The sequence below is a fragment of the Cryptomeria japonica genome, chromosome 5, assembly GCF_030272615.1.
Source record: "Cryptomeria japonica chromosome 5, Sugi_1.0, whole genome shotgun sequence".
NCBI lineage: Eukaryota > Viridiplantae > Streptophyta > Pinopsida > Cupressales > Cupressaceae > Cryptomeria > Cryptomeria japonica.
In genome coordinates this window covers 356,970,375-356,980,845 of record NC_081409.1, presented here as the reverse complement: position 1 = coordinate 356,980,845, position 10,471 = coordinate 356,970,375, and the positions used below count along the sequence as shown (strand labels likewise).

Sequence of the window (10,471 nt, the reverse complement as noted above, 5' to 3'; positions counted from 1 at the left end):
AAAAAAGGGTGAAGACATGCAATTTTCATATTGGTGGGCTTAAAATGGTCTCATAAACCATGCAAATGTGAACAGAAGATTTTGCTTCTTTAAAAAGAAGAAAAAGACTTATAGGCCAATTTAAGGCGAGATAGAATATTTCCTAAGAATATACCACTCACTTAGCTTTTGAATAAAAGTTTTTGAGATTAAATTATTTTTTAATTGTTATGAATTATTTATCCTATGCAACCCCTTGTTCCTCGGAATAGAATTGTTCAATGTGCTTTTCAAGTGTTCAAATTCAAATATGGAAAATAGTGCAAGTCCATATTGTAGGCCATCTAGATGGTCTGAGTAAAAAAGTTCTTCTAGAATAAAAATAATATATATTATAATCTCCTCTATGGTAAATAAAATCGCATGCGGCCATCTAGATTGTCTGAGTTAAAAAATCTTCTAGTATAAAAAGTATATATATTTTAATCTCCTCTATGGTAAATAAAATCACATGCTACAGAAAACATCATGAGATCTGTTCTTTCTTCTAAACTTTTACCAGGTTTAAGTTATGGTTAACGACTCCAGCTGGTGGGTCCCCCGATCTTGACTAAGTTTTGGTCTGGGTCGCTTATTTCCAGCAGTGGGTTGATTTATAGAGAGGAATCCCTAGTTTTAATAGTATGTCTGGTTTACGGTTTTAAATGAAAAAACAACAGGAAGAGTGATTGTGACCCCTCTGAAACTCCGCATTTGGTTTTTAGAGAAAAGTAGTGTTTCAGGGATATCTGTTGGGGTTCTAGGCTTCTTGTATGCAATCCTGATGTAAAATTAGCAGAGAAGCCATATGCACTCATTTGGCTGAAAATTTAGGATAAGGGTACATTGATTTATGAGTTTCTGATGTGGATTTTTCTGCATTGGTGGTTTCTGAGTTAACTGCAGGATTTGCTTGCGAAATTTGTGGAGGGTTTGAATTGGGTAGAATATTAGTTTGGTGTTAGGATTCGACAAACATTGGTATGATTGAATGTAGGAGTCTTAGTTTGATGTTTTATGCTTCAAAAGGTCTGACAAGATCCAATTTTTGGCTATTTTTGGGTTACTGACAAAGTTTGGACCAGTTTTCTAGAGTGGGGAGCAGAAACAAGAATTCTAGCCATCTGGGTATAAGTCAATTGGAGAAATTCGGTTGGAAATATATGAATTTTGTTGTTTTGGGAAGAAATTAGAATTAATGTTATTCCAGTTTTTTGGGTATTTCAAGCGTAAGTTGACTGATAAGTTTTGCTGTTCAACAATCTCTGGAGACTGGATTTCCGTCATATCGATTACATGTTGATGAATTAGTCTGGTGGCGGAATTGGTCGGGCGATGGATGGATGACAGGAAATATAAATTTCCGAATATCGAAAGGTCTTGACTTATGAGAATTTATTGGTTACCATGATCTTTTGAGGACTGCTTTGACAATTTCACATAATGGTCCGAATTCTTAATACAATTGGGGTGTGTTGGTTACTGCTGTTGGTCGGTTTACATGGCTCTGCATCTGCTGATTCTAAGTCCAATGACTTTGGAATAAGGCAGCTCCCTGAAACTGAAGTATCCAATCAACTTGTTACAGAACCCAACATTGGTGGATCGAAGACAGAGGTTTATTCTGACCAGAAAAACGAGCTTCAGGGAGGCAAGAAGGATGTGGAGAGAAGGGTGGCAGTATCTACTGTGGCCTTGTGTACACTGGCAATGGCAGCTGCGACAGGCTTAGGAGCTTTGCCTTTTTTCTTTGTGGATTTGGAGGCACAATGGGCTGGAATATGCAACGGGCTTGCAGCGGGGGTTATGTTGGCAGCAAGCTTTGACCTTGTGCAAGAAGGGCAGAAATATGGAGGGGGAAGCTGGGTTGTATTTGGCATTTTGGCAGGAGGGATTTTCATTTTATTATGTCAAAAGGTATGGAGACTGTTTATGGTTTTATTTTCATCCATTCCCATTATAACATTGTAGATAATGCCTGTTTCATTACGAATTGTCAAATTTGTTTAGAATCCCAGCTTGATTATGAGTTGTTTTATATTCCTAGTCTGAATATGAGAATTTCTAGTAATCCAGTTTGTCTGGGGCAACCCCTCTTTCAAGCTACAAAGATGTGAGATTATTCCTCCTCTGAATATGTAAACAAAATTTGTAGAATTTTTCATAAAGCTAAACAATTGTAGAAATTATCGTCCATTCAAGTAGATGCTCTTTCATAGGTCAACAAATCAATGTGGCCTAAAGGATGTTAAAAAAAGTTGTCATGATCATCACCATTACCATCAATGTCATATGGTCTCTGGGATTGCCTTCGCACCAGTACCAATGCATGCGCCAATTGGTGAATATCTCTGCAGCCAAGCTTTGAACTCACGGTCCTGATAAGTGTGGGTTAGTGTTTGAGACCTGAATTCTACCTGCTGAAAATAAAAATTAATTGATGGCTTTTCAAGTTCAACATCTTTTTATCTTTAATTTGTATTCTACAGTGGGGAAAATGTTTACCTCTTTCTATTGTTTAAAAGTTGGTTGATTTTTTTGCCTATACGAAATGCAGTAGTCTTCTTCAAATGCTTACCTCTTTCTATTTTATAAAAATCGGTTGATTCTTTGTTTACATGAAATGCTGGTAGTCATTTTCAACGGTTAGTAGTAAAAATCTGTTCTCCTAGCATGATGTATACAATTTTAGTTGTCCTTTCTTTGTTCTTTCTTAACCATCCATGGCCAAGTCACCCTTATGTAGCCTTCTGTTTCTAGTTATTCTTTGGCTATTGTTAAAACGCTTAGGCCATAGCTGCATTGCATTTTTCTAATGGCTAGGTCTCCTGAGTTTGACTTGGCTCTCTGCAAAAACGAGAAGAGTCAATACTTTCTTAAGATATTATGTAGGTTACTTATCATATTGACTGTTGACATCATTGTCAGGTGGTTCTGGTCACTAATGGGTCAACTCCTTCTGGAGTTTTGCTTGAATTTTTAACTTAATTTTTCTGGGTACCTCTCCATCTTCAAGTCTCGATTCTTAAGTTATTTGGCAGAGATGCTGTCAAAAAACATTACTTTCTGAAATGAAATTGCTAGAATATATAATAGGAAATTCAAAATTTCTGTTTTTGATGTTATTCCGAACACATTAAAAATGAGCTTTCATATCCAGTCATAGTTACCAAATTTTTTTCTTTGTCAATTTTGTCTCCTTGAACTGTGTAAAAATGTTTGAAGATAAAACAACATGACATGTATGTTCTAAGTTAGAATGTCTTCCTTTCAATTCATTTAATCAATTACCTTATTAAATTGTATCAGATTTTTCGAACTGGGGGATTGCATTGCCTGGCTCTTGTTACATAATTATAGGCATAGTTATGCCTCTTTAGTTAATAAGAGGAGAAAAAGTTATGAACATTATGCTTCTTTGTTTGAGTGATTATTTGCAGCTTCTCTTATTGGTAAAAAGCATTATTGTCATAATCTTGCCTATGGCTGTGCAGTATCTTGAGCGATTTGGTGAAGTTAGCATGCTGGACATAAAAGGTGCTGATGCCCGAAAAATTGTGTTGGTTGTTGGAATAATGACTCTTCATTCATTTGGAGAAGGTTCTGGTGTTGGGGTCTCCTTTGCTGGTTATAAGGGACTATCACAAGGCATTTTGGTAACCATAGCCATTGCTGTACATAACATTCCAGAAGGCTTAGCTGTTAGTATGGTTCTATCTTCGCGGGGTGTTTCTCCACGTCATGCAATGATTTGGAGTGTAATTACATCTTTGCCTCAGGTATGTCTATTCTTCAAGAAATTATTTTTTAATAGCCACAATGTTATAGAGACTTACCATGTTTGAATGTGTAGCGTATTTTGTTAATTTTCCATGTCTAGGAAATGTGCATGGCTTGATATGGAAGGTTTAAAGAATTCTGTATTTTAGTGAGGCAAGGTCTCAATTTTTAGAGAATAAAAACCAGTGACAATGGCTCATTTATATTCAACCAATTTAGTAAACAAAATGTTGATTTATGGATACTTGATTCAGAAAGTAAAATTTTACTAACAGTATTACTTCAGTTAATAGAGGTACATAATAATTCACTCAAATTGATTTAAGTTCACATTGTATAGTTTCTCACTATTTATAAGAATGGAAAACGTGTTCCTTTTGAATAAGGTAGAGGGAAAACTAAAACAGGAAACTATATCAATCTTCACATATTATAGAAGGAAGCTACAGCAACTGGTGGATATTTTTTAATAAAGCATGTTAAAGGAATGTTAATAGTCTGAGAATTACAAAATAAATATATAGAGATGATATGAATTTAAGATAGGATAAAACAAGATTTTCCTGTGTCTTATCCCTTATGATTTTTTATTCAAAGTTGACTCTGCCAAAGAAGTTTTGGTCACATCAATGTGCATTCTAATCTTACAATTCTGCAAGGGTTGCTTGAACAAGCTACAAATATTGTCAAAAAGTTATTGTAGCCAAGTTTGACCTTGTTTGTTAAATAAATGCTTATAGACTATTTCTCAAGTAAGATGAAATAGTGGATAATTTTGTCAATCCTTTGATTTGTGATCAATGCTTGTTGACCTATGCCTTAATGCCATTTTTCTCTTGCACTGGCATTTTCTCACATAATGTTATATTTCTTTCTTGCTTTGTGTTAAAGCTTTTTATTCCTCCGTGTTGAAAGTTGAAACCAAGAATGATATCTGTATGTTTGTACCTTGCTCTAGTTTTTTGTATTCCTCTTACTGCGCCTTGTTAAATTTTCTCACCTGTTCGCATTCCCAATTGATGATGAGAACTTCACTGGTCATCTTTTCTCAGCTGCCAGATAGTGCCCCATACCATGGTTAACTGATTGAATCATGCCTTCCAACTGCCTTACTGCAGAACAAATTACAGAGAGAGCAAATGGTTAAACAAAAACTGTTTGTATGAAAGATGAAGAAGATGGCACTGAGGTTCTTTTGGGGAGATATAATATCATTGAAGATAGCCCCCCATGTCACAATTTCTCATTCTTCTTTTGCATTACTGACATTTACATTTGCACCGACTTCATTCACCTTGATGTGGCCTTCTCCATCCTATTACCACATTTTTCTTTAAGAGGAGAGTAGGGTTACCTTGAACCTTATGAGAGACATCATTTTCTTTATAATAGTTTGCATCTTAGGCTTGGCCTTTGAATACAAAAAAATTTCTTTACTGTAGGCTCTTAAATCACATGAGAGCTATTTGACTGTGAATCATAGTTCAAAATCTCACTTACCTAACTCGTGAGTACTTGCAAGTTGAAATGCAAAACAAGTTAATCACCCATTTACTCATTGCCGTTTGTTCTACATGAGCCAGGCTTGTAAACTTGCTGTTAGTGCTCAGCGAATAGCACTTTATGGATGTGGGACAGTAAAAAAACTTGCAAAAAATGCTAAAATTTGGACTTAAAAAACTTGCTGTTAGATTGCTGGTTGTTTTCCACAGCTGTTGCAGAGAGTTGTTTCTCTATCTTATGGGGAAGAGAAAATTGTAAATTGTTGTAACTTGTATGAATACGTAATTCATTGATCATTATATTCAATTATCATAATGTATATCCTATTTACTGGCTGTTGTATTTGCATGTTGATGTGGTATTGTACAGTTTTGGTATCCAATTCAAATAGAAAACACTTCCCCAACATTTACAGACTCATTTGATACATTGTGTACCTGTATTTTGCATGAAATTTATGTTTTTTTCGAAGGAATTTAATTATTTTTAAAAGTTCATGAGATTTTTCTGAGACCGAGTTTTAGTCAAAATTGGGTCTGCTGATTTTTGGCTAGTTGCAAGTTTTTGAACTACACTTTGAATTATTAAAAAGTCTACCCAGTTAAGTTATGACAATCTTTACTTCTACACATGAAAATTATTTTGCCTGGTGTGGTTTACCTCAGCATGGAGAGTCACTGTCCATCTTCTCGTTTCAGTATCCAATAGGACTTCTATCAATTGTCTAGAAGTTACAGTTTTGGCAATTCAATCTGCCACCTTGTTATATTCTTGCAGGATATGAATAACTCTTCTTTCCTTGAACGCCTGCAGGAATTTTCTTATTCCTTTAACCAGTTGACATAGAAGCCAATTATTGGGTTTTCATTCTGTCAGTTAAGTAGTCAGCCAGAGTCAGAGAGTCCTTTTAACTACCAAAATTGAATGCCCCAATCTCTTTGGCCTGCCATAGCTGTCTTTGATGCAAACGGATTCTGAAGAATATTTTGATTGAATCCCTTTAAAGAACTATAAGCTTGGATTGCTGAAGGAATTTTTGAAGAATTATTTGATTGAATTTCTTTAAAGAATTATAAGCTAGGATAGCTGAAGGGATTTCTTCAACTTGGGTTTCCTTTTGTGGCCTTTTGAATAGCTTCTATGAACTAAAAGCTAGGATTGCCAAAATAAAAAATTTCATTGATATGGGTTTCCATTTGTGGCCCTATTCACGTTGAGCTTCCACCATTGTCTTCTCAGAAGACTCTACTATCCTTTCTATCAACTTCTTTCCAATCCCATCAGTTGGAGGCGATATAGCTTAACTATCAAATTTATGGTGCCTTCAGTTTTTATATTTTTTTGAGGGTACCCAATTTTTTAGTAATTCTGTTTTTATGAATTTTACTTTAAACTCAAGTCTGGTTACTAACATTGACCTCTGTAGCCTCCCCCAAATTCGCTTCTTTACCTTCTGTTGCATCTTTTGCTCAGTTGAATCTGTGTGTCTCCAATGGTGTAGGCACATTGTGGAGACCAGTTTTATACAAAATTACAAATAGTATCAAGGTTCAAAACCAGGGGGTCACAAAATTAAGATAAGTGTGCTGGCTAAGCTGGGATCTAAAAAGTCTCTTTTACCCTTACCTTGTATTCATATTCTCTTACAGCGTATGGGTAAATACTTTTTCTTGTTTTGGAAGCTAGAGGTTTTCATTTAATGTATGGTCTTCTGTAGTTGTGGAATTTCTCTATCTGATAGGAAGGACCCACAAATTACAGGTGTGAGTCTGATGGTTTCTGATATCATTCATGTGACACATTGAATTTTTATACCATGGGCATGTTTGTTAAATCAATATCAGGCAATTTCTGTAGGACATGGTCCCAAATTAATACAGTGATGGTTCATTTTATCTCAATAAACCATAGTTACCAGGAGATTCACACACCGAGTCCTGACCCTTGGTACTTTTCTCCCTATCAGAAATGCATCCTTGTTTTGGAGACTCAGATTGGGGCATCTCTAGATATTAGGAGGCTTTCAATGATTTTTTTTTTTTGTCTCTATACATTTCCTAGAAGCATCACTTGAACATTGGGAAACATCCTATAGAGGTTTCTCAGATTTATCATATAAAAAACACTGGGTTTTCCTATATGTGGCTGACAAAAGGGAAACAAACTAAAGAAATACATTAGTAGAATAATATAATTAATTTTCACTTTCAGTAACATCTATTTTCAATTGTTTAAAAAATTTTTTTTTTTTGATAATTTTCAAGCATTGTAGTATCTTACATTCTTTAAAATTGCATAACCATTGTACGATTAATATTAATTTTTCATCTAGAAAAAAAACATACAATGGTTATGTTACCATGAAGTGTAAATTTTTTGCTTTTGCCATCTCCAAGTACCCAGCTTCAACCTTTTTTGAATGTAGTGTGTCACTACTTGTTCCTGTTCTTGTACCAATGCCAGTCCTCATTTCCTGGTAACTAAGCAATAATGAATAAACTATGCTTGCTTAATTTGAGTGATGTCACTTCTGCCCTCTTGTGTATTGATGATCTTCATGTTGGAATCTAGAAGCTTGGGGTGACAAAAAATGCTCTTTACTTTCCTACATCTACAATGCCGTTTCTGGAAGACCCAACAAATCTTTTTTTATACTCAAGAATCAAGAGGGTACAATGTTGACCTACAGGGATAAATCATGGATTTACATATTAAAGGGTTTTCAAACAGAGATATGTTTCGAAGAGTAGATTATTGATTAGTTCCATTTGCAAATAAATCATACTCGTAATGCTAAAACTTGGTTGTTTGCCGGAAACATAATAAAAATGTTGGTAAAACAATTAATTTGTGAATAGTAGAAACTCTGAAGAGATTTTTGTCAATATATCAGTGGCTTTAATCAATTATATACTCTGGCTTTGATATGAAAAAAAGCTGTCCCTTAAGCTTTGCCTAGGTGGTTAATCGTTGCATAAGCTATATTTATATTAATCTCTTTAATAGTATTTAAATCAATTTTTCTGTCATGACTTGTGGTTGCAGCCTTTGGTAGCTGTTCCAGCATACCTCTGTGCAGAATCTTTCCACAAGTTCTTGCCATTCTGCACAGGTTTTGCCGCAGGATGTATGATATGGATGGTAATGGCAGAAGTTGTGCCTGATAGCTTTAAGGTAGTCTGCTGTTCATGTTCATATAAATATTTGTTGATCCATCTTGTCCATTTATCAATATTGAGATGTTTTTTCATAGATTCATGTTTGTTTGGTCTTAGGAAGCATCTCCATCACAAGTTGCATCAGCTGCTACACTGGCAGTAGCATTTATGGAGACACTGAGTGCAGTCCTTGAGTCTGTTGAACAAGGACAAAGGTAGATACTGGTTATTACCTTATTCGGCATTCCTTTTGTAAATGTCTACCTTCTGTTTAGTTGTACTGAATGTAATTTTTGGCATGTAAATTTTCAGTAGTTGGGACAATATGTCAGGCTTCTTGGTTTCACTTCTTTTTGGCCTCGGACCTTTCCTTGGAGGTCTCATTCTTGTAATTTTTGCAACTGCGGTCAAGATGCAACATTCTTTTCTTACTGGAATAGCTTCAGGCATAGCTATTGTTCTAGCAGCATGGAGACCGTTGCAACTATGTATGGCAGGCAAAATGGGTATATTATATGATGTAAGTTTGCTGGGTGGAGGTGCTCTTTTCTTTTATGTGATAAGCATCATGGCAGATTCAAAATTTTCTCAAAGAAGAGCTGGTGGAAGTGACACCATTCAGATGACAAGATTCGTAAGTCCCCTTGCCTTGAAGGCTTTTTTAGCTTCTGGAGCAGTGGCTCTACATGCATTTGCAGAAGGGCTTGCTTTGGGTGTTGCTGCACCTAAAGCTTATGGCATGGGCAGACATATGATGCTACCTGTCTCTCTGCATGGACTTCCAAGAGGTGCTGCTGTAGCCAGCTGTATATATGGTGCAACTGATAGCTGGCGTGGTGCTCTTTTTGCTGCAGCCTTTACTGGGTTTGCTGGTCCAGTTGCTGCAATTGGAGCTATTTTGGCAGGGATTGATTACACAGGGCTTGACACATGGATGGTTTTTGCATGTGGTGCTCTGCTTCCTGCATTTGGAGGCAATCTTCTCCTTCGCTTCTATAAGTTAAGTTCAAAGCATGCATCATATGGGTTGGTAATGGGTATGGCATTTGCATTCATATGCCTTACTAGCACAAGACTGGTTTGTTTGCATACTCCATATTGTAATTCAGCTCCTGAAGCTGTAACATAACAGCATATGCTAGTTATTTCGTAGACAAAATAGATTTTTTCCTGTTTTATAATGAAGTATTGTTGGTCTAGTAAGGCCCTAGGATAGCTCATTCTTCTGATGTCTGATGGCACTGAGTGGAACTGAGTTTTGACAAATGATGTTCCAATCCACTTTTTTCAAGTCAATTATATTTCAGGCAAATTCCATGACAACTGCAATGAGGCCAAGTGAAATGTTTTCTTCTGCAAATGTCTTCGTATTGAACTATCAGGAGGAGATATCAAATGACTTCGGAATTTGGGTTGGTGGTTTACAAAAACCACAATCAAAATTAAAAATGTAGGATGTAAATTTATTTAGACAAAATCGTCTACTAATTCAGAAAGTGATCACGTCTTTGTTCTAATTAGAAATTGGGGCGTTTTCCTTATCTATTTTCCAATAATCTTTTCTAGATTTTTGCTCTGCTTAAGTTGCTATATTGTCATTGAATGTTACTGATCGAAATCCTAGAGCTCAGATAAATCATAAGTAAATTTGGAATGCGCTTTCTTCAATTTGCTCAATTCTTGTGGGTTCTTGAAGAAGATTTATCCATTTCATTTGAATGTCTTGATGTTTTTATGCTGGGCCTCATCTAATATCAAGAAGAGATTCTCACATTCACAATATCCTCCACAAGGGAATGTTTACAGTTGCAATCACGGACTTATCAAGCTCTCAATGATATTCAACTATACTGAAAATTTCATTACTTAGATTGGTTGAACTGTAATAATTTATAGCAATCCAACTGTTACCTGCGATAACTCTATCCTATTTGTACGTTTTGAGCAGCCTCATACACTACACTATAACCTTAAAGATTTTGCTGATGTATGTTCTGTTTCTAGAAAAATAT

The 10,471-nt window shown here is 35.6% G+C and overlaps 1 protein-coding gene across 2 annotated transcripts; it reads left to right on the top strand.

Moving 5' to 3' along the window:
• The first annotated feature begins 524 nt into the window (after positions 1-524).
• On the top strand, positions 525-10,000 carry LOC131034375 (putative zinc transporter At3g08650). 2 transcript variants are annotated; one of them, XM_057965851.1, is made up of 5 exons: positions 525-1,935; positions 3,513-3,797; positions 8,347-8,475; positions 8,577-8,674; positions 8,775-10,000. In XM_057965851.1, exons 1-5 carry the CDS (start codon positions 1,462-1,464, stop codon positions 9,586-9,588), a joined length of 1,800 nt encoding a protein of 599 aa, XP_057821834.1. In that variant the 5' UTR covers positions 525-1,461; the 3' UTR covers positions 9,589-10,000. The 2 variants fall into 2 exon arrangements, with proteins under 2 accessions (XP_057821834.1, XP_057821830.1); XM_057965847.1 differs by having other exon boundaries at positions 8,772-10,000.
• The last annotated feature ends 471 nt before the right edge of the window (positions 10,001-10,471 follow it).

Bases quoted from the DNA above. Each gene is read 5' to 3' on its own strand.
- LOC131034375 (XM_057965847.1), top strand. From the start codon at position 1,462: ATGGTCCGAATTCTTAATACAATTGGGGTGTGTTGGTTACTGCTGTTG. The intron at 3,798-8,346 runs GTATGTCTATTC...TTGTGGTTGCAG, and splicing joins TAATTACATCTTTGCCTCAG to CCTTTGGTAGCTGTTCCAGC. The intron at 8,476-8,576 runs GTAGTCTGCTGT...GTTTGGTCTTAG, and splicing joins TTGTGCCTGATAGCTTTAAG to GAAGCATCTCCATCACAAGT.